General features: G+C 40.7%; 1 protein-coding gene across 2 annotated transcripts; it reads right to left on the bottom strand.

Annotated features, from left to right (window-relative positions):
• Positions 1 to 551: 551 nt before the first annotated feature.
• Positions 552 to 25068, bottom strand: LOC133404898 (sodium- and chloride-dependent GABA transporter 2-like). Of its 2 annotated transcripts, XM_061681393.1 has the most exons (15): positions 24979 to 25068; positions 23755 to 23932; positions 23551 to 23685; positions 19639 to 19779; positions 19038 to 19113; positions 18806 to 18938; positions 18589 to 18723; positions 18406 to 18509; positions 14067 to 14191; positions 12351 to 12463; positions 11295 to 11432; positions 9475 to 9577; positions 5954 to 6054; positions 2935 to 3105; positions 552 to 940 (listed from the first exon to the last, which is right to left on the bottom strand). In XM_061681393.1, exons 2-15 carry the CDS (start codon positions 23900 to 23902, stop codon positions 842 to 844), a joined length of 1722 nt encoding a protein of 573 aa, XP_061537377.1. In that variant the 5' UTR covers positions 23903 to 23932; positions 24979 to 25068; the 3' UTR covers positions 552 to 841. The 2 variants fall into 2 exon arrangements, 1 of the variants encoding a protein (XP_061537377.1); XR_009768887.1 differs by lacking the exons at positions 552 to 940; positions 2935 to 3105; positions 5954 to 6054 and adding exons at positions 7130 to 7171; positions 7251 to 7367.
• Between the last annotated feature and the right edge of the window lie 2841 nt (positions 25069 to 27909).

Here is a 27909-nt window from a genome sequence, read left to right as displayed (position 1 = left end):
TTCATTGTTTAATTCTTTCTTTTTTTTTTTAACAGTAAACTAACTACAACTGGGAGTGACGAACAGCTTGAAGCAAGTGCGATTTGCCTCTCATTCAGAGAATTGTTCGCAATCTGTCAAATTGACAGTGAAAGAAAAAAAGACGACTGCTCCTTTGAACAAGGTGCCGTGGCGTCATGAGCCTCAATTTCATTCATTCAGCGCGACTCCTAATTGCCTCGTTGTCTTAATTTAAACATTGTAAAGGTCCTTTTATTCTTTTTATGCACACACACTTTTACTTTCAGTTTTGTCTGCACTACACTGTATTGTGTACGCAATGACATTTTAATAAATGTAAGGTAAATCGGCGATTGTCAGTGTATTTTGTACAAAAAAATATTTTTAATGTGGTGCCGAAAGCAAACTTATTCAGTGTAGTACAGAAAACAATAGTCTTCTTTATATCGTGGAAATATATTTTATTAGTGAAGAACACAGGCCACCATCTTAGTGTGTTTATAACATGTATTTGTCCTACATTTAATTTAAATGCCCCAACGGTGGAGTTATAGGTGGGTCTTTTTTTCTAGTTCTGTGTATTTTCATCAAGTAAAGTATAAAGAACTCAGAAGATTCATTTACTACAATAAACACACCCATTGCTAGATCAATGTGTTCCTGCATGATGAGCTGTTCAGCATTTTAGCACGGTGACGAGAAAAAAAAAAAAAACTGATCCATGAAGATTAGGAAACACCAATGACATGGGATACTTTGTAGTTTTCGAATCATGTACATAGCTGCTTCGATATGGGAGTTTTGAATCTGTTCATCTGTGTTTCTTTTTGAAATGTTAGAATCATGCATTATTCTCCTCAATGGTCTGTGGCAGCATCGTCTCTCTCGTTAGGGTCTGCGAGCGGTCAGGTGGCTCGGGCCAGCACAGGCGATGGAGACGCTAACAAATGGATATAAACAAAACTGTTGTATTCAAATGTGCCAACATTTTATATAAAGCCATTAAGGAAATTACAAGTATTAGCTTTTTGATTCATAGAAAACATATTCCTTCTTTCAGTGTATTGTCACTTGTGGACTCGTATGGGCTGAAATATGTGCCACCGGGAACTGAATTTGAATCTTTTATATTCCTACAATACACTGTCCAGTCCTATGTTCCTATTACACATTCCACAAATGTTATGGAAAGGTGAATTTATCAAACTGAACCTGAAATGATAAAACTAAATGTGAAAATTTATAGATTTTTAATTTTCATTGTGGATCACTTTCGCGTTTATTGGACAAATTATACGACTGTATTTGGGAGAGACATAGAGAGACATTTTTTTGTCTTGAGTTTGTTGTCACATTTCTGTGGGGCCAATTATATATTACTCGTGCACTCACTGTAGTAGTCTCGCCACGCTGCCTATTTGCATATCTGTTGTTGACCAATACTGGCCATTCATGCCAGAGTAGCATCAGCCCCACTTGCACACTGACTGAGGAGTATCTGCAACATTTGCACAATCAACATTGTCCCAGATTATCGCGCTACTGGCCACTTTAAACTGCATACACTCCTTGAAGTCTCGGCGCCTTTTGCACAATGGTCATTGCACCGGACAAAACTTTTTTTCCTCTCTCTCATTTACTAATAAGGCAAAACGATGTGCACTCGAGAGCGGAAAGTAGCGCCTACAATATAATGCCAACCGCTGAATGGAGAAGAAGTGAAGCAGCGTTGGTAGCGGTCAGTTGTGGAGATTAAAAAAGGTTTGTTGATGTTTGCGGGCAACGAAGATGCCAGGTACGTTATAGTTCTACTGTATCGGATCACATTGCATTACGATCACGACGATAAAAAAAGTCATTGACAAAAGTGTGTTCCACCATGAGTAAGTACAGTCCAAATGGTGAGCATGCACTGCACGTGTGAATATAATTTTCATACTGCTAAACATGTTGATTGAAGTGTCACCATTCAATTGTCATCTGTGGTGTTGGCTCTGTGATAAAGCTGTCTGTCTGCACAGCATTTAAAAAAATTGAGACCACAGCATATGAAACATAAGCTTTAATCTAATGACACTTATCAATTGTCCAGAGTCAATTCTTCTAAAATAACTAACCTGACTGAGGAATTGAATTGAAGTAGAGGACACAGGAGGAATGCAGATTTTGTTCACATAACTTTTATTTATTATTATTTTTTTTTAAGGTTGGTAACATTTTCGTGTCATATATTAAATCTTTAATTACGAATCTCTTTCGTTCTCCTTTAGCCCATTAGGTACACATCTAATTATGTTTGACCAACAGAAAACAGTCTTGGCTTTTGTTTAATTGTGTTCTCTTAAGAACCGTAAGAGCTACAAAGCTGTCACCACAAAGTACACAGCACAGTTCGTTCAGAAATAAGAGTTGGAAATACAGCTTTAAAACAATTCAGTGCAATAAATTCAATCAATCATAATCTCAGTTGTTGTTCATTTAACTTTTATAAGGTGTGAATACCTTTTTAAAGTTATGATTTGTGAAAACATATTTTAAGACCACTCCAATACACTGGAGCGACAGGAGCAAGACTGTATGACTTGACTTACGACTTGCTTAAATCAAGTCATGACTTGACTCGACTTGCTTGAAATATGGTGGCGACTCGACTTGACTTGATTTTTTTTTTCCCCCACAGTGGCTTGGGACTTGCTTGAGACTTGAGGCTTATCGACTTGCTTGTGACTTGCACATACTGTATGTGACTTACTCCCACCTCTGGTATTCAGATTCCGTTTTTCAATGCAATGTTTCAAATTAAACTATACACATTCAAATTATGTTATTCAAATTGAGTTTTTAATGCAATTATTCAACCTCTTCAAATTCAAATATAAAAGATTCAAATTCAGTTCCTGGTGGCACATATTTCAGCCCATAGACTCGCCTCACCTGACTGAGGGTTCCGGTGGTGGTGCTTAGCTTGTACAATGCCCAGGCCGGTACCTGCACGATGGAGGAGACGGCCATCACCCAGCCCCACACGTATGCCCAGGTGGGATACACGTAAAATCGGTTGAATGTCAGTGGTTTGTATTCAACTAGAGAATATATAAAACAACCCTGAAAAAAAAGGGAAAAATACCATTTACGTATACTATATGATCATCCCCTGCGCAGATGTTTGTGTGTGCAGAACCGCTCTACGCCTCCATAGGCCCCAAAGGAAAATTGGATTTCGGGGCCCTCTGTTATTTCGAGATGGTGTTGTGTTGATGTTGGTGGCAAGATAAGATAGTATACCAACTTGAATGATGCAAGAACAGCCAATAGAGGCGATGGTTAGCTTGTCGTTGCTGAATATTTACTAGCTTGTGTGTGTAATGTTTTAAACTTATTTTTTAGAATACATGGATTTAAAACCCCAATTCCAATGAAGTTGGGATGTTGTGTTAAACATAAATAAAAACAAAATACAATGATTTGAAAATCATTATCAACCTATATTTAATTGAATACACTACAAAGACAAGATATTTAATGTTCAAACTGATAAACGTTATTGTTTTTAGCAAATAATCATGAACTTAGAATTTTATGGCTGCAACACGTTCCAAAAAAGCTGGGACAGGGTCATGTTCATTCAATTCATTCAACATTCAATAAATGTTTGGGAACTGAGGACACTAATTGTTGTAGCTTTGTAGGTGGAATTCTTTCCCATTCTTGCTTGATGTACATCTTCAGCTATTGAACAGTCCGGGGTCTCCGTTGTCGTATTTTACGATTGATAATACGCCACACATTTTCAATGGGAGACAGGTCTGGACTGCAGGCAGGCCAGTCTAGTACCCGCACTCTTTTACTATGAAGCCACGCTGTTGGAACATGTGCAGAATGTGGTTTGGCATTGTCTTGCTGAAATAAGCAGGTGCGTTCATGAAAAAGATGTTGCTTGGATGGCAGCATATGTTTCTCCAAAACCTGTATGTACCTTTCACAATTAATGGTGCCTTCACAGTTTTTGGCAACTAACACAGCCCCATACCATCACAGATGATGGCTTTTGAACTTTGCGTCCATAACAGTCCGGATGTTCTTTTCCTCTTTGGTCCGGAGGACACGACATCCACAAGTTCCAAAACCAATTTGAAATGTGGACTCGTCGGACCACAGAACACTTTTCCACTTTGCATCAGTCCATCTTAGATGAGCTCGGGCCCAGAGAAGCCGGCGCCGTTTCTGGGTGTTGTTGATGAATGGCTTTTGCTTTGCAAAGTAGAGTTTCAAGTTTTACGGATGTAGCGTCGAATTGGTGGAATTGACATTGGTTTTATGAAGTGTTCCTGAGCCCATGTGGTGATATCCTTTACACATTGATGTCGGTTTTTGATACAGTGCCGCCTGAGGGATCGAAGGTCACGGGGATTCAATGTTGGTTTTCGGCCTTGTCGCTTACATGCAGTGATTTCTCTCAATTCTCTGAACCTTTTGATGATATTATGGACCGTAGATGATGAAACACCTAAATTCCTTGCAATTGTTCGTTGAGGAACATTGTCCTTAAACTGTTCGACTATTTTCTCACGCACTTGTTCACAAAGAGGTGAAGCTCGCCCCATCTTTGCTTGTGAATGACTGAGCAATTCAGGGAAGCTCCTTTTATGCCCAATCATGGCACCCACCTGTTCCCAATTAGCCTGTTCACCTGTGAGATGTTCCAAACAGGTGTTTGATGAGCATTCCTCAACTTTCTCAGTCTTTTTTGCCACCTGTCCCAGCTTTTTTGGAACGTGTTGCAACCATAAAATTGTAAGTTAATGATTATTTGCTAAAAGCAATAAAGTTTATCAGTTTGAACATTAAATATCTTGTCTTTGTAGTGTATTCAATGAAATATAGGTTGAACATGATTTGCAAATCATTGTATTCTGTTTTTATTTATGTTTAACAAAACGTCCCAACTTTATGCATTAATTGCAATTAATTAATTAAAAAACAGTTAATTAATTTAAAAAATAACACATTTTAATTGCATTTTGTGTTCCAAACAACTCATAAGCTTTGTCAGTGCACGGCATCCTGGTCCACCGATTACACTGACGCTCATGTCAGAGCTTGGCTTCCAATCTGGGAAAATTGCATGAAACAACGTTGCAAGGACTGATGGAAGGAAAATTTCATTAAAAAACAAAAACAAAAAAAACTGTGATCCAACTTTTCAATTGCCACCCAGAAGCCATTTAAAGGTAATACTGTTCTTTAAAAAAAAAAAAAGGTATTTTAACTGTCGGTCTGTTTAATTTTGACCAGAGATATTTTCTATTAGTTGTTCTACTCTTTTGTTTTGAAATGAAATAAAATGCCCTTTTCCAGAGTTATAAATATTCCTATCTGTGTCAATTATTTGATTCAGTCATCCAAAAATCTATTTAAAATTAAACGATGTTGATTTTTAGGACAATTAAAATGTGATTAATTGAGATTCATTAATTACAAAGCCTCTAATTCATTTGATTAAATGTTTTAATCAAGTCCCACCCTTACTTTTTATCCATTTGTGATCAAATATTTATTTTGTATACATTTATCTCATTGTAATAATTAATTAATTTATTTATTGTAGACAAGATAAAAACTATTTGTAAAATATACAGTTTTACGAATACATTTGTTGTTTAAAAGAACACCACATAATTGTTACATTATTTTAAAAAATCTAACAATAAAATGAATCCTGAAAATGATTACTTGTTATTAAAATAATCTATTTTATATATTTTACGTAGGGATTTTAACCCCCCTCCGTCTAAAAATGATCTGGCCTATTTGTTCGTTGTAAAATTAAAATGGCCCTTGAAAGCAAAGGTTGACTCACCCATTGGATGGGTTCAAGACTTCAAGTGTACCTTATGAAATGTTTGATGAGCGTAGTGCAGCTCAAACCTCAAGACTGAGAATTCCCACTCACCACTGAAATCAAAGGCGTCACGAAGAGCCAGCAGATTTTGAAGAACGGGTTGACACGCTCGCCTGTCATGTCCGCGATGATGCCACACAGCCGCTCCGCTCCTTCAATTATGTTCAACAGCACATAATAATGAGCCTATATTGGAATGACTACAAACCCCAATTCCAATGAGGTTGGGACATTGTGTAAAACATAATTAAAAACAATACAATGATTTTCAAATCGTTTTCAACTTATATACAATTGAATACACTACATCCATCCATCCATCCATTTTCTGAGCCACTCCTCCTCACGAGGGTCGCGGGCGTGCTAGAGCCTATCCCAGCTGTCATCGGGCAGGGGGCGTGGTACACCCTGAACTGGTTGCCAGCCAATCGCAGGGCACATACAAACAAACAACCATCCGCACTCACATTCACACCTACGGGCAATTTAGAACCTCCAATTAATGCATGTTTTTGGGATGTGGGAGGAAACCGGAGTGCCCGGAGAAAACCCACACAAACACGGGGAGAACATGCAAACTCCACACAGGCGCGGCCGGGGATTGAACCCCGGTCCTCAGAACTGTGAGGCAGACGCTCTAACCATTCGTACACCGTGCCGCCGAATACACTACAATGAAAATATATTAAATGTTCAAACTGATGAACTTTATTTTATTTTTTTGTTGTTGTTGCAAATATTCTCTTATTTCGAATTTTATGCCTGCAACACATTCCCCAAAAACTGGGACAGGAACAAAAAAAGACTGGGAAAGTTGAGGAATGCTCATCGAACAACTGTTTAGAATATTTCACAGGTTTGCAGACGACACCATAGTCATCAGCCTCATCAAAGACGGTGACGAGTCTGCGTATCGACAGGAAGTGGAGTGGCTGGAGCTGTGGTGCGGTCGACACAACCTGGAGCTCAACACGCTCAAGACTGTAGAGATGATCGTGGACTGAAGGAGGCATCCTTCGCCACAGCTGCCCCTCATGGTGTCCAACTGCCCTCTGTCAACCGTCGAGACCTTCAGGTTCCTGGGAATTACAGTCTCTCAGAACCTGAAGTCAGATATCAACATCAACTCCATCCTCAAAAAGGCCCAGCAGACGATGTACTTCCTGCAGCTTCTGAGGAAGCACAGCCTCCCACAGGAGCTGCTGAGGCAGTTCTACACAGCAGTCCTCAAATCAGTCCTGTGTTCTTCCATCACAGTCTAGTTTGGAGCTGCTACAAAAAAGGACAAACTCCAACTGCAACTGACAATCAAAACAGCTGAAAGGATTGTCGGTACCCCCCTACCCACTTGAGGACTTGCACGCTGCCAGAACTAAGAAAATCCTCTTGGACCCTCCACATCCCGGTCACCAGCTCTTCCAGCTCCTTCCCCTTCCCTCAGGTAGGCGTTACCGAACAATCCAAACTAAAACAAACAGATACACCACCAGCTTCTTCCTCTTGCCATTAACTTCTTAAACAGTTAACTTACAATTCCATTGCAACATGCTACCAATTTTTTGTCTTCAGTTTGTTGTCACTTTTCTGTCAGGCCAATTATACATTACTCATGCACTCACTGTAGTAGTCTCACCATGCTGCACTATTTGCATATCTGTTGTTGACCAATACTGGCCACTCATGTGCAATGTTCCCTCTCAGCTGCGCACCTGCGCAATCGCACACTGTTAGCACATACTCAGCGCACAAGAAAATATATGCTGCGCAAAAAATAAAAAATAAAAAAATATATATTAAAATTAAATTCAACTGTCTGATTTTACGCCTGATATAATCTAATTAATTAGTCCAATTATATTGTTTTCTATACCATTTTGCAATGTAACTCAGTGAGCAACAGGTGCTCAGCCAATGATACGATACGGTTCACTTACGTTACACAGCCAATCATAACATTGACAATGCTTGCATATGTGCCCTGCCCATACGCGCCGTGCAGGTTAGCGAGCTAACAACGGCGGAGTTAAGAGACGTAAACGCTAACCCCTTACTCAGGCACATGAGTCATGTGCCTGAGTAGAATCTGCAACATTTGCACAATCGACATTGTCCTAGATTATCGCACTACTAGTCATTTTAAACTGCATACATTTCTTGAAGTCTCGGCATCCTTTGCACAATGGTCATTGCAGCGGACTATTGTTCTATTAGTCATTTCAAACTGCTCTAATTGCTAGAGGACTCTGCATCTTTTTGCACACAACCAAAATAATAATAATGTACCGGCATTACCACATTACTGGCAACCTTTTATTGCTCAGTGACTGTTGCTTTTTGTTTAGGTTTTTTAAAATGTCTATGTCTCAAAAGTATTCTCTGTCAATTGACTGTCTGTTGTCCGACTAGAGCGGTTCCAACTACAGGAGACAAATTCCTTGTGTGTTTTTGACATCCTTGGCAAATAAAGATGATTCTGATTCTGAACAGGTTAATTGGAAACAGGTGAGTGTCATGATTCGGTATGAAAGGAGTTTTCACGAAATGTTCAGTTGTTCACAAGTTAGGATGGGACGAGGTTCACCATTTTGTGAACAATCGTGCGAGCAAATAATCCAATAGTTTAAGAACATCTCTCAGTATACAATTGCACAGTTTCTCTTGGCCCGGGCTCATCTGAGATGGCGCAAAGTGGAAAATTGTGCAACATATGCATCCAAGTAATGTCTTTTTCAGGGACATCCCTGCGTATTTTAGAAAGACAATGCCAAGCAACATTTTGCACGTGTTGAACCAGCGTGACTTTGTCGTGAAAGAGTGCGAGTATTAGACTGGCGTGCCATCAGTCCAGACCTGTCTACCATTGAAAATGGGTGGTGCATTATGAAGCACAAAATATGACAATGAAGACCCCAGACTGTTGAGCAACTGAAGTTGCAAGATTGGGAAAGAATTCCACATAAAAAGTTTCAGCATTTAGTGTCCTCAGTTTCCAAACAGTTATTGAGTGTTGTTAATAGGAAAGGTGATGTAACAGCGTGCTAAAGATGCCCTGTCCCAGCTTTTAGAACATGTTGCCGGCATCAAGTTCAAAATGAGTAAATATTTCCCAAAAATATAAGATCATGTTTACCAGTTTGAAAATTCAATATATTGTCTTTGTAGTGTATACAATTGACTTTAGGTTTAAACGTATTTGCAAATCATTGTATTGTGTTTTTAATTAACATTTTACACAACGTCCCAATGTCATTGGAATTGGGGTTTGTATAATACTTGTCAAGCCATTAATACACAAACACAAACCACAAAGGTAGAAAAAAAAATGTATCATAGTTCATTTGATTAGTTTTTGCCAGTGATTTACTTTGACCATAAGGGGGCATCCCTATGGGCAAAATCCACTATGTTCACTGCTTGTAACAAGGTAAAACAAGGTTATCTACAAACCACATCAACTCACTCGTCAAATTAAATAATTGACCAGATCTGTAATTATTTTTGCCAATAAGTCATCAAGTACTGCACAATGAAGCAAAACAAAAACAAAACAAAGACATGACACATCAACCTACCAAATATCCAGCCCACTGCCAAGCTTTCAAACACACAGACAAAGAGGATGCAGGCTCCACTGCAAGCGTAGTAGTCAAAAATCTGGAAGATGTACATCCCTCCCTGAGGACGACATCACGGAGAATTACATTATTTGTACTCACTAGCCACAATATTGGACAAAACAGTACAATGTATTGTAATAGCTACACCTTGTATCTCCTAAACTTGTGCAGTTATGCTTAATAATGTTTCCAATGTATTTTTTTTTACTCAATATACAGTAACTCACAACAGTGACGATACAGTATACCCCTCACATTTTGAAAATTATTTTGTAGTCAGTGTACAGCTTTTATAAGAATGGAAATTTACTGTCTCCTCAAAATAGCACACAGCCATTTAACTACTAAACTTCTGGGAACAAAAGTGAGTACACCCCTCATGCATGGATTAGACTACAAGACAAATTTGGTCTCTCACGATGGCACTATGTCAGAATACTGCCATAAAATTTTGCTGTGTCTTGGTCAGATATTGGAAAGAGTACACAACTTATATTACATTATCAGCGTATCCTGTATTTCACGATCATTGGGCTTATCCTGTCAAAGCAAGCACTGTCGGGGGAAGTGACATCGGAAAACATGTCAACACTACGAGATACAACGGTTACAATGGCAGCAACACCGATTGCGGCAATGTATTGTGTTGAAAAGGAGAAAAGAAATTTGAAAAAATAGTGTGTGTCATCCCTGGGTGCTCCAGAGAAAACGGTTTGGGCTGTCCATTCTTCAAGGTTAGCTTGAGGTAATGTTCATGTACTATTAATGCCACGAGCAAGCAGGCACCATAACACTTTGTAGCTCGTTAGTGCTAGCACTAACATTTGAATCTAAACATTATGCCGGCGTTTTCAGTTCATGTTCTAAAGTTTCAGTAAATATCTGTTTGTGCATGCTGTTGACATTGTCGAGCAAGGGAGGCGATGCGCCGCTTCAAGGCGCAATCCTACTGGTTGATGTCAAGGTGCACTGTCGGAGGGTTCTCGTTGAAATGTCACACTCCACGGAAGGCATCCAAAAAATCCAACATGCTAGACTTTTCATTTTGGAGTCGTATGGCCAAATCATTGGTCGTGGATTATGTCAGAAAAAGAGGAGTTTTTGTTGTTCCTGACTAAATATGTTGGGCCCAATCTGGGAAATCCTCCAAAATAGCAAATCAGGCCAATAACGGGCTAAAATTCTATAGCCTGATCCAAGCATGAGTGAACGTGTCTAAATTGGGCCTGAAGTCTGGGGGTCAATCTTTTTCTAGCCTAGGGCGGGGCATCTTTATATCGAGCAACAATTCTTTTTTTTTCAGATCCTCAGAAAGTTATTTGAACTTTGAGAGATCACTATGAAAGTGTGAGAATCATAACACCAAATTTAACACTCCTGCTCCCCATTTATACTCGAAACCTGGGGAAATTCCAGTCACATGACACTGGAGAGGGAAAAAGGCTAAGTGGGCACAATTTACACATTTGCACTTATGACTGCTCTCAGTTTTGCTGCTAGTGGTTTAGACATTAATGAAATTATTTTACACTTTATACAAGCTGTACAATGATGAATTCACATTTTCTAAAAGTGTCATTCCTTCAATTGTGACCCATGAAAAGATATAATAAAAACATTTTACAAAAATGTGAGGGGTTAACTCTTGTGAGATAATGTACATGGGAGGTAGCCTGACCTTTTGAAAGGTGGTAATAAGCTATCAGCGTACTTTAAATGAATTGTCTTTTGACAGCACAAACTGATTCATATCAACTGCGAGACAATATTTCAACCTCAGTAATCATGATGAGCTGCAAGGAGAAACACATGAGGCAAAAGAGCAGAAGGACAAATTCCCGCCGGCCCGTTCGACGCATCACTTTGGGAAACATGTCTGAGACAGACGTCATCACCTCCTCAATGCCGACAAACTGCAGAGAGAGCAGAGCCACTTATGCATTTCCAGGAAAAATTCAAGCAAAGAGAGATGCCTAGAACAATGCTTACCAACCTTTGTTGAGTCAAAGCACATTTTAAATTTGAAAAATCTCATGGCACACCAGCTAATAAAAAGGTCACAAAAACCGAACCGCATATTTAGGGTCTTGCATTCACAAATTTACCTAATTGCAGGGTTTTGGGGGGAGAATTTTCCTCCGTTATTTGCTGAAAAGTGAACCTATTCATTGTTGTTGGTTTTTTTTGTTTCCTCTGGCCATAGCTATCAATGTAATAATTTGGCGCCATCTTGGTGTCAAAGAATTATGTTGAGGAGCTTTGTTTAGACACAAATAGTGCTTGGCCGCCATCTTGTGGCATTTTGATGCCGACGATCTATGTTGACATGTTGAAGTTAGTTGAGGAGTTTCATTTAATGAAAAGTTGTGCTTTACCACCATCTTGTGGCATCTATAGGCATTTATGAACCTTTTGGGGGGGGGAGGCGGTGGGCGTCAATTACAGATTTTCACTATTCCCAGCATGGCTCGGTCCCTATCCCCGCAAATAGCGGGGGAATACAATTTACTGAAATAATGACCAGACCGTATCTCAATTTGCTCACAAATGTACTTAACGTGAAATGCCTTTTTAGCTGAACACAAAGCTATTATTCTGTTGTATGAATGGCAAGAGGTGGACACACAGGTTAATTCTACCTTCTTGCCTTCTTGTGAAAAAGTATTTCATTGTTCTGCCTGTCACTATCACTGCTATAGATAGATGAACAAAAATACATGATTTGTTGGAAATAAATAATAATTATTGGACCAAATAAGTGACACTGGATACTATCCCACAGCACCCCGATGATCTCTCACAGCACAGAGATTGGGAATTATTGATCTAACGTGTGAGTCCAGGCCCAGGAGGATGATCATGACGAAGAAGCAGACGGCCCACACTTGAGGCAGCGGCATCATGGCCACCGCCTGAGGGTACGCGATGAATGCCAAGCCTGGACCTGGAAACAAAATGTTACATACACCTTCAACATGTAACATTCAAATGACCTGAAGTGGATCAAAGTCCATGAATCCAAGACAGGACCGTCATCTTGTCGCACAATGATGACGTAATTTCACCACTTCAAATGTTATCCAGTGTATCTATGCATATGAACGAGCAAACAACAAGAAGACCTATTTTACTGCTTTGTTTTTAATTTAATTTTTTATTTTTTTATTTTTTGAACCATATTTCTCCAAATAGGGAATTCCAAATAGTGGACATTTGGAATATGCTAAAGACTTGGTACCTAAGAGTGGGACTTGGTGCCTATGAGTGGGATATTCCACTTTTGAGTTGTAGAAAGTTGGACGAGAACCAGTGTTTGAGTTCAGAAATGCCGTCAGTAAGGGAGGTAGGAGGAAGAGTGCGTTGGGTTTGGTGGAGAGGCAGAGCTGGGTTTGGAATATGCTAAAGTGAATTTGGTGATTTGATTCTAAATACATAATCCACGTGTGAAGATCATTGCTGAAAATGTATGCAAAGTCTGAGTACAATGTTGTAGGCTACTCAGTTTTGCACCACTTAAATTTTCTGGATTTTTTGGTGTGGCTTAAACATAGCCCAATGATGAATTGGAGTCATAAGTCATCCCTCCCCCACTGTCTAAAAACAAGCGCCCTTCGTTTGCATCAGTGGTTAACCGGCGCAATTGCGAGTTCGGCCTCTCAGCTGCACACAAAGCTATTAGTCTACGACGATACGACAAGTCTGCATATCGACAGGAAGTGGAGCGGCTGGTGCTCCGGTGCGCCTGACACAACCTGGAGGTCAACACGCTCAAGACCATAGAGATGATCGTGGACTTCAGGAAACATCCTTCGTCACAGCTGCCCATCATGCCGTCCAACTGCCCTGCGTCAACTGTCGAGACCTTCAAGTTCCTGGAATTATATCCTCTCAGGACCTGATCTGGGAGGCCAACATCAATTCCATCCTCAAAAAGCAGAGGATATACTTCCTGCAGCTGCTGAGGAAGCACGGCCTGCCACATCAACTGTTGAGTTCTACCTGTATATCGCAGTCATTGAATCAATTCTGTGTTAATCTATCACAGTCTGGTTTGGTGCTGCTACTAAGAAGGACAAAATCAATCTGTAACAGACAGTTAGGACTGCCAAGAGAATCATTGGTACCCCGCTACCCACTCTTGAGAACTTGCACAGCGCAAGAACTAACACACGACTTTGTGCCAGTCTTAGTGTCAGTCCCTCACTTATGACGTGTTTGCCCTGGGTGACCCTGATAAGCACATAAAGCCCCGGACAACTTAGCTCCCAGGATCAGTGGGACACAAATCGCTCCACCACGATAAGGTCATGGCTCAGGGAGCCAAAGAGTTCAAATGAGTTCAGCAGTTAACAATTTAATGTCTGTGAATGATACAATCTATTAACTGAGATAATTTTTACTTTGCATCCATTTTTGGGAGGTGCCTATTTGAGGCAGGCGTTTGTCTTCAGTGGGTGACATAGCTGGTTGCTAATTAGGAGATGCCATTTTTTTAACCTTTTCTCTTCTTTTTCATAATGTCAGACTTGAGAGGATTTCAAGTTTACCTGACTCAGCCACTTCTGAGACAGGGACACCTTGCTCGTGAGCCATGAATCCCAGCACCGAGAAGACAGCAAAGCCAGCTACCACACTGGTACAACTGTTCAGCAAACACAGCAACATACAGTCCCTGCAACACACAAACACTCTTATTTTCTGAGCAATTCTGGTTTAAACTAGTGTGAGGGTGTAGTTTTGCACTACAGACGGAATGAGTGCAATGTCAGGTAGAGGCATGCTGAGCAAAGCCCTCAATAAATTTGTTCAAAGTGATCATTTTTGACCCACATATAAAGCTAAATAAGTATTACACATGTAGAATTTGGGACATAACACAATGACATATTTATTGGGTTCTATTTTGGGTTGCAGTTTCTATTTAATTCATGGTTTATAGTTTACTAATTGGCATCAAGCAACTGAAAGAACTATCATTTTAAGCCTGGTCAATAGGTCTTGGCAAGGCACGGTGCATGGGCCACGTCCGACCTGTCCTCACTCTGACCGGCTCTCGCAGCCTTTATGAAGTCAAAATAGAATGTAACGTACGCGTTGCTTTTATTTTAATGTGCACGTGTATCGACAGTGAAAGCAAACAAGAGCAACGACTTGTCGTCAGTGTTGCCAACTTAAAGATATTGCCGCTGTATTTAGTGACTTTTCTGACCATTCTAGCTGCTTTTTATTGATTTAAAAAAAATAATAATAATAATAATAATCGTGTCAATGCTAGCTGTGGTCTTCATGTTTGCAACATTCTTATTTTCTGCACGGTTGGGGGAAGAGAGGAATTTGTCCCTGTAAGGATTTGGGAGTCCTGACTAAGAACGGATAATATGAGTTAGTGGTGTATGTTCATAATGTCAGCATGTGATATAGAAAGAATTATGGACACTATAGAGATGTTTTTTTGTTAATGTTTATGAAATAGTGATGTAATGTCAATATGTGTAGATATGTAACATTAATGTGTAGATATGTCATTTTAATGTGAACGATAGTAATTTTTTTTACAGGTTTTATTTCCTAATTATAAGAACATATATCATAAAGCTACTCACTTGACTGCAACCTCTGAAAATATCAAAACAATAACCGCAAGATTTTCTGCACGTTAAGCCTTTTCCTCATTAAGTGACGTTAAAGGTCCTATGCTAACATTTAAAAAAAAATCATCTTTGATGTCCTTTTATCGGGTTTCTAAGATAATTTGGGTTGAAACAATTCTATTTGGTCTTTTGTGGCAGCCAGATTTCTTACTGATATTCAATATGTAAATAAGCTTTTCTTTGATTGGATCCCCGATCTTCCGAATTTGAATATGGAAAACAGATTTGTTTTGAGTGGTCGTTGGTGAAGTGTTCATAGCGACAGATCCTAACTGGTGGGGTCTTACTATCATTGTGAAACAGAATTCAAGTGCATTGTTTGCCCACTAATAGGGAATGTGATCTGAAAAGACAGTTGGCAGCTCACAACCCCAAAGCTTCGCTTTGATCCACATTATAAATTATGAATATAGTTAAGTCTTGTTGTAAAAGAACATGTAGGCTTTTATATAATTTTATATGCATGGCTCGGTAGTGGCTGACCTGTCGCTCGCTCCAACCCCGAAAATGTATTTCTAGCAGTGTGTGAAAACGTATGGTTACGAAGTCATCCTCCAGAAAATGTGCCCAAATTCACACACAATTCTGGTTCTGAAATGATTAGGAATTTCTCCCAAAATAAACTGGAGCCACTCATTCCTCTAACCCTCTGAGTTTGGCAGGGGATGTAAAGTTTAAGCTTTGCACAAGACGCGTTGTCAATTAGCCATTTTTACTGAGATGAGTGGGCGTTGAGCAACCACGAAGTGGGCAGTTATTTGATTAATAATTGCCGAAACTATGTCACAATGTCGGCAATTTCAAATCCTGTCTTTGCAAGAGGTTTGGTGTTTGCATTCAATTGACAAACTTGCAGAGATGTCAAACATAAGCCAGCTCAAAGACTCATTTTGACCTATGTTATGGCTAAAACAGTACGGTATGGGACCTTTGAGCTTTTTCTCTATAGTGAGCACCTATGGAGAGGAAAAAGCTTGACGTGCACAAAATCCATAATATAGGGGCTAGCAATCTGATAGCTTCAGAGGTTGAAGTGGATATAAGTAGAGATGTCCATATAAATTTCGGTGACGATTGATTACAGTTTTCAGACATTCAGCAACATTATGCTTCTTCTGCCTCTGGCACAGGTGTCAAACTCAAGGCCCAGGGACCAGATCTGCTCTGCCACATCATTTTATGTGGCCCGCAAAAGCAATCGTGTTCATTAATCAGTCATGTGTGGCAACTTCCATGATTCTTGCTTAAATCTGTACCAAATTTTCCAATAAAAAATAACATTGAGATATTGAAAGCATTTTTTTATTTGTTTTACTAAACTCCTTTTGACAGTAACTTGAACAATAGTTGAACAAACTATTATCCTTGACTTCTAATTTAAAAACTAGCTATCCATCAATTTGATGTGTTTTTGTAAGAATGTAATATGATAAAACGATTAAAATTGTTTGTGGTTTCACAGTAATAACAGCCCTCTGGGGTAAACCAACTCCAGAGCTGCCTCCTGCGCACTCAGTCACTGTCGCCGCCCGCAACTGTCGCCGTTTATGGGGTACATGATTGCGGTTAAGCACGGCTGAACTGAGAAAGGAACAAAAAAAATCACTTCATGAAGTGATTGGTTACAGTACCTTCACTCAAAATATTTGTTTGTTTGAACAAGTCATTTGCAAATGACAACAAGACTCTAGCCCTGTCTAACTCTCTGTCCCCCCAAAAAATAAAAGCAAAATGCTTGGTCGGCAAATGCGCAATGACACATTTGAATTTGTTGCGTTTTTAACAGTTTCAGTTTGCACACACATACCTACACACTACTTATGTGCACCCCTGCCCATGAACATGATCATTTGATCAGGAATTGACATTTGTTGATTAATAGTAGAAGAGGAAAAAATGAATTAAATGTAATTTTTAGTTTGGATGAACACTGAAAAAGGCATTTACTTATTAGGAGTATCGTTGCTGTCGGGTAGAAACTTCATGTCTCAATATGGTCAATTTCATGTTTGTTCACAAAACGATATTATTGGTCAGTGCCCATGTGTTCTGATATTTTTAGAAATTATAAACCACTTTTAAGTGTCAAAAGTAGCGTGCGAACAAATCTAATGACGCTCTCGAACGCTTGAACTGTCTGAGAAGTGTTGTAAAACTACCTCACTGTGCGGGAGCCGTTCAGCATTATGTCACATCAAGATTGAAAGTCTGGATGTTTTTATGACAATATCGAGTGAAAATAGGTTAGATACTTTTGAGTCAGCCTGTTTTGTTAAAAAATAGATTGCTGTAATGCTTCTGTGCAACTGATCACCCACAAAGGTAAGTGTGTACAGATTCCTTTACGCCTATTATAGTCCTTTGTCAGCGCACTGTTTTTTTTTTTGTTTTTTTTTTTATTGCATCAGTCATGGCTCTCAGAACTTCGAAAAAGAGTTTGGAAAGGTGATGTCACCACAGTTGTTTGCTTTTTATTAAAGGCTTTTTGTCTGGTTGAAGGGGTCGGCGTGAGTGCAGAGTTTGATGCGGTCGGCTGGCGATAAGTGAGGTATAAAAAGATCGATATAGGGCTTTGGGAAAGTTTTGTTATCGTGGGCATATACGACATATTGAGTGCTCGTGGTCTCTTGTTTACAACACAAGACGTGCCCTTTTGCAGTGTTCCCTCTGTTTAATGTCATATTTTGCCAGCCAAATTTAAACATGTTGAGACATTTCTGTGTTAGGGGATGCAGCACCTCCTCACACAATCACAAAGAAACAACCGACTAAGTTTTTACATGCATCCTGCTTGGCGGAAGAAAGAGGGAAGCATTGTTTAAGAGCTCACAGAGATGCCGAATGACTTGGCTGTCAGCTGTTAAACGAGAAGAACGACGAGTGTGCTTCTTACAATTTAATTACATTAAACTGCACAAAAGAGACTAACGCCTTCTCATTTAAGAAATTCTCTAAAATGTTGGGACTCACACGACACACAATGTAGGCAAAAATATCCGCCGCAGCCTACACAACGGAGGCTGGAGGTCCGGTAGCTAGTTTTTAGCATGTCGAAATAGTGATTGAAATGATTTTGGTGGCGTTGTCTCGTGAGTGCACAACCATATATGATTGCAATTTAAGGTATAATACCAACTTGATCAATGCACTGTTTGCAGTTGAGTATGTAACTAACTTGTAATGTGTGTACATGTAATGTGTGTGAGTGTGCGTGATTTAAAGTGGGTATTCTAACTTGTAGCAATTGTTGCTGTGGGTGTTGTAACTTCCCAGTACAATCAAGGTGCCCACACCGAGGCTGTACGAGAAGAAGATTTGTGAGCAGGCCTCCATCCAAACCTGTTTAAAAAGACACTGCCATTGAGTGTATTTGCCCTCCAGTACAGTGCATGTACAGTATAATGTAACACAGTCCTACTTGAGGGTCTGTAAGTCGCGACAGCTCGGGCAGAAGGTAGAACTCCACTCCTTGTCTGGCTCCCGGAAGAGTGACTCCTCGGATCAAAAGGATGAGTAGCATCACATAAGGGAAAGTGGCCGTAAAATACACCACCTGCTCAAGAGGAGGGTCACAAGACTGTCAGTGTGTTTAAATTTTGTTTTTTTATATATTTGGTGCAGTTTGATGACTTCACCTTTCCAGTTGATTTGACCCCTTTCCATATGCTGAAGTAACAAACGACCCACATAGCCAGGAGGCAGAGAAGCACCTCCCACCTGATGCTGCCAATCTCCTCAATACCCCCTGAGATATTCAACACTCGACGTCTGGAAAGGGTAAAAAAAAAAAAATTTTAAAAAAAAGACATATTTTATGTAATGTAGAATGTTTTTAAAAATGCTATTTTAATGTAATATCATCCTTACTCCCAGAACTCCGTTGCTGCTGCGGTTCCTTTGGTGTGGTTGGTGTGGTTCCTTATTGTAACATCAACACAATTTGCTAAAAGAATGACAAGGTTCACACTGAGGCACACTGAAGTACATACGTTTTCATTTAATATTATACACATACAAGGTCACTAATGGTGTAGTGGTATATTTGCTGGCCTTTGATGCAGACAGCGTGGGTTTAGTTCCCACACACTGACAGTGTGAATGTGAGAATTAATAATTGTCTGTCTTTAAATGTTCCCTGTGACTGACTGTCGCTCAGTCCAGGGTGCAGTACACATTTTTTCCAAATTTAGCTAGGAACAGGATAAGTGGTATAGAATATGCATGAACGGATGGATAGATGATATATATATATTTTAACCTGTTTTAACTGAGGGGTGTACTCACCTTTGTTGCCAGCGGTTTAGATATTAATGGACAATTACAATGTCATACAAGTTGTACAGCAAAATGTCATTCCAGCGTTGTCCCATGAAAATATATAATACAATTTTTACCAAACAATTTGAAGGGTGAGGGTTCCTTGCCCAAAAAAAGAACACTGACGCCTGCGTTGTTTGCTAGACCTCACCTGTGTTCCAGTAGTTGTCGCAGGTGCTCCAGGGCAGCGTAGAGTTGAAGGAGAACACCAGGTAGAAGAGAGCCCAGGACAGAATAATGATGTAGGTCATGCAGTTGTACAGCTGGATCAGCTGCTCGCCATAGCCGATACCTGACACATGAGGTTCAAGGTTCAAGACATAACAATCCTGTATATCAAAATGTTGATATCATGCTGACTTCCCAATACTGTGTCGTTACATGCGATATACAGTATCACAATGACTACTAGGCTATGAAAGGTAGATTTGAGATGGGTCTATTGCTTGCGAACTTGGAAGCGTCCAGCGTACTATTTTTTAGAAGAGGCTTACCGGCAGCTACTTTAAGAGCTTTTGGAAACTCGCCTGACAAAAGTGAGCAATTGATTATTTCCTGCAAATCAGCGAGCACAGACTTCGCAATAGCTTTGAAAAAGTCAGATGGTATTGAGTGAAAACAACTCGTTGACGGTTTCAGCGGCTGAAGCGTTTTCGCTACAGTTTTTTGGTCAACTATCAAATTATGACATGGTAATAGAGTTTTTCCTGAGTGGCTTCAGATGTTGTATCATTTTATCCTTTTGCTGATTTGTGCCAATATTGAACCTGATAAACAAATTCATTGCATTGATCTGCTGTTAGGAGTTCTGGAGCGATCTGATTCTTGGGGAGGGGGATTGACAAGCTCACAATCAAAACAGAATATGAGTATTGTTGAAGTTCTTACTGATGATTTCAGAAAGGTGTTGTTGTCTAACCCTGACTAATGGTTAAAATGACAGAGACTTTGTCTGTAGAGGTCATAGTGAATTTGGAGTTTAGTTTTTCTCCACTGAGATTTAGTTTTTCTGCTTTCCTACACTTTGATTTTAGAGCTCTTTACCATCATTGTGCTCTTCCACGGTGTTCTTGGTCACCTCAAGATTGTCTTAGTTTTAATAGGAGTGACAGCATTCATGAATGGAAATGTCAAAATGACCAAATGTGTCCAAAACACAGTGAAGAAATAAAGAGGGACGGAAATGAAATGATACAGTAATCCATTTTCTGTACCGCTTATCTTCATGAGGGTCCCAGGCGTGCTGGAAAATATCCCAGTTATTTTGGGGCGAGAGGCAGGGTACATCCCGAACTGGTCGCCAGCCATTCGGCAGGTAATATAAACAACAACCATTCACACCGACAAGGAATTTAGAGTCTTCAATGAACCTACCATGCAAGTTTTTGGGATGTGGAAGGAAACCGGAGGACCTGGAGAAAACCCACGCAGGCACGGGAAGAACATGCAAACTCCACACAGAGAAGGCCAGATTTGAACCCGGGTCCTTAGAATTGGGAGGCAGATGTGCCGCCATGATCTATTTTATATTTTAAATTGTGTCATCATTGAACATCCATTGAACTTCTCAATATGGTTAAAGTCAGTGGAGAAAGGGGCGCTCAACATGACTCTCTCTCCTTTAATGCCCCTTGCAGTAAAGGATGCAGAGGTATGCTGTAACTTGCAGCATGAGATTGTCCACTGATGAGTGCCATGCAACCCTGGATGGTCCAGATGGATGGAGTACTGGATGGTTGGTTGAAGGCCACCATGTTCCAACAAGCCTGTGACATCAGCAAGGAGGTGGCGGACTGGTGGAGTCACGTATTTGGCCGAAAACATTCTGAAGAGAGAGCTTGTCGGCCCCTTCAGGGTCCCTGAAGGTATGAAAATGACCTCTGAAAAGTATGTGGACTTTCTGACTGACCACTTTCTATCATGGTACCAAAAGAAGAACTGTACTTTCATTAACAAAATCATCTTCAAGCATGACAATGCACCATCTCAAAAGAAATTATCCAAAAAGTCACAAGTTTAATGAAGGTAACAATTGTGAAGCTGCTATCAAATTAGGGGTCCTATGTCAAAATGTAACTTGACATATGAGGTTTTTAATTGAAATAGCTTTTGATTTCAGTAAATATGACCTCCTAATGCTGCAAAGTCATGAATGACTATTTTCAGTTATTTAATACCTGTCACCCCTCCTTGAGCCGTCACCTTATCGTGGTGGAGGGGTTTGTGTGTCCCAATGAGCCTAGGAGCTAAGCTGTCTGAGGCGTCACGCCCCTGGTAGGGTCACCAATGGCAAAAAGGTCCTAGTTGAGGGACCAGACAAAGCATAGCTCCAAAAACCCCTATGACGAACAAAATAAATGGACATAGGTTTCCCTTGCCCGGATACGGGTCAACGGGCCCCCCTCTGAAGCCAGGCCTGGAGGTGGGACTCAAAGGCAAGCGCCTGGTGGGGCCCCGAAAGGGTAACATGGGTACCCCTTCCCGTAGGCTCACCACTTGTGGGAGGGGCCATAGGGGTCAGGTGCACTGTGAGCCAGGTGGCGGCCGAAGGCGGGGACCTTGCCGATTCGATCCCTGGCTACAGAAACTTGCTCTAGGGACCTGGAATGTCACCTCTCTGGCAGAGAAGGAGCCTGAGATGGTGTGTGAGGTCGAGAAGTTCCGACAAGATATGGTCTGGCTAGCCTCCACGCACTGCTTGGGCTCTGGTAACAGTCCTCTTGAGAGGGGTTGGACTCTCTTTCACTCTGGAGTTGCCCACGGTGAAAGCCGCAGAGCAGGTGTGTGTATACTTATTGCCCCCTGGCTCGGCACCTGTACATTGGGTTTCACACCGGTGGACGAGAGGGTAGCCTCCCTCCAACTTCAGGCGGGGGGTATGGGTCCTGACTGTTGTTTGTGCCTATGCACCCAACAGCAGTTCAGAGTACCCACCTTTTTTGGAGTCCTTGGAGGGCATGCTGGAGAGCGCTCCTGCTGGGGACTCCATAATTCTGCTGGGGGACTTCAATGCTCACGTGAGGAATGACATTGAGACTTGGAACGCCGTGATTGGGAGGAACACCCCCCGCCCGATCAGAACCCGAGCAGTGTTCTGTTATTGGACTTCTGTGCTCATCACGGATTGTCCATAACGAAGACCATGTTCAAGCATAAGGGTGTCCACATGTGCACTTGGCACTAAGACACTCTCGGTCGCAGTTCGACGATCAACTTTGTGGTCATGTCGTTGGACTTGCAGCCGCATGTCTTGAACACTCGGGTGAAGAGAAGGGCAGAGCTTTCAACTGATCACCACCTGGTGGTGAGTTGGCTCCGATGGTGGGGGAAGATGCCGGTCCGACATGGCAGGCCCAAGCATATTGTGAGGGTCTGCTGGGAACGTCTGTCATAATCCCCTATCAGAAGGAGTTTCAACTCCCACCTCCGGCAGCTCCTGGATGAGATTTGCCCGGAGTTCCTAAAGGCTCTGGATGTTGTGGAGCTGTCCTGGTCCGACACGCCTCTGCAACATCGCATGGACATCGGGGACAGTGCCTCTGGATTGGCAGACTGGGGTTGCGGTCCCCCTATCAACTGTATCATAAGAGATAACAATACGCTCTAACAATATATTTTGTCGCACCACCATGACTGCCATGAAAGTATCCATCCATCCATCCATTTTCTGAGCCGCTTATCCTCACGAGGGTCGCAGGCATGCTGGAGCCTATCCCAGCTATCATCGGGCAGGGCAGGAGACAGGGTACACCCTGGACTGGTTGCCAGCCAATCGCAGGGCACATACAAACAAACAACCATTCGCACTCAAAATGGATGAATTGAGGCTTAGAGAGTTGGTGCTGTTAATGTTTGCCTCCCACTTACAATGACATGACATCACATTTATGTTTATGTTTCAGTCAGTGTGTAATATGTGACACACACAGTTTTGTGACCACGGAATTATTTAACTGTCCTACCTGATGGATCGAGGTACAAGTGGGCCCTTTTTGAAAGAACTAGCTCTTTCAAGTTTTTTGTTACAGAATGGCAGTCTTGTACATGATGGAGTGTTTCACACCTTCAGCCAGTGGGCACATCTTCTTCCAGCAGGTGACGGCGCCCTCTTGGGTGTGCTGGCCCATGGTGGTCTCCAAAAGGAAGAGCGGTACACCACACGTGACAATAAACACCAGATATGGCACCAGGAATGCACCTGAATGTAACACTTACTTTGTAATATGTAAAACGTTTGGAAATAGTGCTGACCGCCACATTTGCTTACCGCCGCCGTTTTTGTAGCACAAGTACGGAAACCTCCACACATTGCCCAGGCCCACAATGTTCCCGGCAGCAGTCAGAAGAAACTCCACCTTGCTGCTCCAGTGTCCTCGCTCCTTAAGCACATGTTGTCTGTGTTTTTTCCTCCACATTTCCTAAAAGTTCACCGTGAAGCTGACCTTCTTTTCAGCCACACACACACACGCACACACACGCGCACACACACACACTTAAAGTCACATCACAGGCAACTGACAGAGAAGTTAATCATTTTGGAGGGGAAATTTATTTGATCTCCACAGCATGAAAGTCATTTAAATCCAGCTAAAAAAAATCCACCTTTTCGCAACATGACAAGATTTGCCAAAAATGACAATCTGTCAAAATAGTCTGGTTGGAACAGCCACGTCAACTTAAGTAAAACGTAGCAAGAATTTTGAAAATCGAACGATGGGTTCGGGAGAGGTCTTTGTGTCAGAAACACTGGCCTTTTAAGGGAATGCTTTTGTATGAAATTCCCTCAAGAAAATCTGGTCAAAAAACTTGAGCTTTAGCTTAAAACTTTAAATAAGAATAAAACAGTAAAACCAAATTATTTCTCAACGTATGTCCTTGATCGTCTCATTTTGTCTCCTACTCAGTAACCCCTTCTCTGAAAGTTTCTATTTCAGTTAAAAATATCCACCAGTTGCTTATAAAATTCGGAGACTATGCATCAAAGTTACATTGACATTTCAAACGGCTTCACTTGACCTAAAAACTTGGCTTAATTAGCACAAATGGAACATTATTGGTGGTAAGAGCAGTATGGGGGGTTGAATAGGTCATGTACCTTAGCAATCAATTGTTTTTGTCATGTTGCTACTTCTGTGGAAACTACAGCAATAATTGAGAAAGAACATCGAACAGAATGAAGCCCACTACTGGGTTTGTCTTTGATGGGTTTGTCTTCCTTAGTGTTACAGCCTTTGGCATCAATGTAACAATGTAGAGTTGAACTGGTGCAACATTTTATTCCATCGTCCAGCACTGAAAACTAAAACACAAAACTAAAATATAAACATTTGCACTTATTCAAAATTATCACATTTTACTTCAATACATAGCTTACATTTCCTTTACAACACTTTTTGACAGTCAACCATACAAATATTTCTCGTCATATATAAAACTAAACAAAAACACATGCCATTTTTTCAAAGTCCACGTGCCTCACTTCATTCCTTACCTGATTTCCTCCTGCAGTATGAAGTGGTGAAAGGAAGACAAACCAAACTGCATTTAGGTTGTCTGCCCAACCTGACTTACTCTCTTTGTGCCAACCCAGGTGAATGCTGCAAACAAGGTGCGTGGCAATTAGCATTTATAAACACTCCAGGGTAAGTGGGAGGAAGAAGAAGGAGGCGCAATTCATAAGATTCATAGGCTGGAGGTGTGGGAAGGAGAGAAGTCAAATGAAGGCAAATTGAGGGGGCGCCCTTTGCTTTCTCCCACAACTGCAGGCTAGTAATTGTGCCCCCTCGTTCTTCTTCTGTGTTTTCCAACAGTTGGCATGTGTAGGCACCACTCTGTCACTCTATACTGGCCAGCATGAGAACTGTTGATGTCGGTGAAAACCTCCGCCAATCCAAAACAAATATACAGGCCGTTTTTCGATGTGTGACCCGTGCTATATTTTGTTTTCGGTCTGGAAATGAAAATTGAAAACTCAAACCGTTATTCAACATTTCCTTACTCGTTCCAGACAAAATGTAAGAAAATCAAGCTGTATTTGAATGTTTTTGTCGTTTTTTTATTTGTAATATCTGTCTCCAAACGTTATATCCAATTACCTAAAGAGACACGGACCGATTTACAACCCTGACACAACCTATGAAATGACAGTTGTCCACGCAGTGATGCTTCAATGTCTCCTCTTGAATTGCTCTGTTTTGTGTCGGCACTGACTTCGGACAGGCTTGTAATTGTAGCGTAGTTATTAGCTAAAAAGGTAATTAGGCACTTGGAGTTATCGCTAGCTAATTGAACAGCAAATAATTTTTTCTCAGTGCATCTGATGCGATATGAAATGTCTCCGTGAAGTATCTTATACCAAGATAGGGCGTGTTCATACGTGGTGTGTTTTTTTTTGTTTGTTCGTTTGTTTGTTTTTTGGGGGGTATTTTTATATTATTTGGAGTTTAGGGCAGAAAAAAAATGACAAAATCTCCTCCACCGTGGTGAACCCCAATGTACAGGCGTCCAGCCGGCGCACAATAAGTATACCCACACCTGCTTGGCACAAATATTTTTGATAAGAATAAAACGGTAAAAGTTTAGTCTGAATTCATGTCAGACAGTGAGCAAAAAATTTATCTATTTTTAAATAGAGTATTTAAAACTCTGGTCTCAATTTTATGTGTATCAAACCGTTCGATACGCACTATATTGACTTTACTTTATCAACTTCTAATGAAGAGGATCTGCACTCGACGAGTCTGTCATGCTGCATCGTGGTGCGCAGATCCACAAAAATGCCCCTCCAACATTGATTTTAGACCAAGCTGCTGAGACAGAAGCAGCAAACTTGATCGTGTAATTTGAGCAGCAATAGAACCACTGTTTTTCATCTTTCACTGCTGATGAAATAGAACACGTCCTAGTTTTATCCACGACAAGGCAAGGCGGCTGTATTTATGAAGCACATTTCATACACAATGCAACTTAATGTGCTTTACGTGTAACAAGTACACGCATTACAAATCTTGGACAACATTTCACGATGTTATGGTTGACAAACGCCCCTCAAAAACGTCAAAGATGAGTAAGATAATTTTTCAAAACCATACTGTAAAACCATACCAATATATATTTTTCAATTCTTCTGCCAAATGGAATTTAAATTGGTCGCATCCGCTGCTGGCCTGGTATTGGCCTGGTATTCTTGTGATGTACCTCTGAACTGTCATGATGTCTCATTTTCTGTCCTAATGCTAATTGCATGAATTTGATCAACTATCTATCAACTCTTAACTGTTGTGTATTCATTCCACTATGTATTTTGTTATGACAAAATATAGTCTGTACTATTTTCTTATATTATCACATAGTTTATTATAATATCCCATAGTTTTGTGTCATTCTGTTACTTCAATAGTTCTTTGTTCTTGTGTGACTTTTTCAAATGTACAACGTACTTAGCTTAATTGTTTCTTCCCTTCTGTGATCCTGTCTCGGGGGTTGTACCAACCTCCCTTTTCCCTTTTAACTGTGTGAATGGGTCTTTCTTTCTTCTTTCCATTTTAGTTTAACTGTGCGTTTGTTCTTCCATGTTCTTCAGAGACAGGAAGAGACGCAAAGCAACTCAAATCTCTTGACTCTCTCTCTCTTTGCAAAGATATAAAATAACAAAAGATAAAATGATTTCCTGATTTAATTTCCAAAACAATTTTAACAACTCATGGAGTGCTAGGTCATTCAGAATCACACCTACGGACAATTTAGTGTCTTCAATAAACCTACCATGCATGTTTTTGGAATGTGGGAGGGAACCGGAGTACTCAGAGAAAACCCACTCATGTAGGGAGAAAACATACACAAAGTAATATTTGAACTGTGAGGCAGATGTGCTAACCACTCACCCACTATCCCACCATATACAATGAGTACAGAAAGTATTCAGACCCCTTTACATTTTTCACTCTTTTTTTATATTGCAGCCATTTGCTAAAATCATTTAAGTTAATTTTTTTCCACATTAATGTACATAGAGCACCCCATATTGACAGAAAAAAATAATTATTTCTCACCATCTTGGAGTCCTTCAGGTGTTTTTTTTTTAGCAAACTCCGTGCGGGCTTTCATGTGTCTTGCGCTGAGAAGAGGCTTCCGTCGAGCTACTCTGCCATAAAGCCCCGACTGGTGGAGGGCTGCAGTGATGGTTGACTTTCTAGAACTTTCTCCCATCTCCCGACTGCATTTCTGGAGCTAAGCCACAGTGATCTTTGGGTTCTTCTTTACCTCTCTCACCAAGGCTCACCTTCCCCAATTGCTCAGTTTGGCCAGGCGGCCAGCTCTAGGAAGGGTTCTGGTCATCCCAAACGTCTTCCATTTCAGGATTATGGAGGCCACTGTGCTCTTAGGAACCTTAAGTGCAGCAGAATTTTTTTTGTAACCTTGG

Source organism: Phycodurus eques, chromosome 7, assembly GCF_024500275.1.
Source record: "Phycodurus eques isolate BA_2022a chromosome 7, UOR_Pequ_1.1, whole genome shotgun sequence".
Taxonomy (NCBI): Eukaryota; Metazoa; Chordata; class Actinopteri; order Syngnathiformes; family Syngnathidae; genus Phycodurus; species Phycodurus eques.
The sequence above is the reverse complement of the archived record's forward strand: the minus strand, read 5'-3'. Positions and strand labels throughout refer to the sequence as shown.

Bases quoted from the DNA above. Each gene is read 5' to 3' on its own strand.
- LOC133404898 (XM_061681393.1), bottom strand. From the start codon at position 23,902: ATGTGGAGGAAAAAACACAGACAACATGTGCTTAAGGAGCGAGGACAC. The intron at 9,578-11,294 runs GTTGAAATATTG...TGTCGTCCTCAG, and splicing joins AGCTCATCATGATTACTGAG to GGAGGGATGTACATCTTCCA. The intron at 3,106-5,953 runs GTGAGTGGGAAT...CTTTTTTTTCAG, and splicing joins TGACGCCTTTGATTTCAGTG to GGTTGTTTTATATATTCTCT.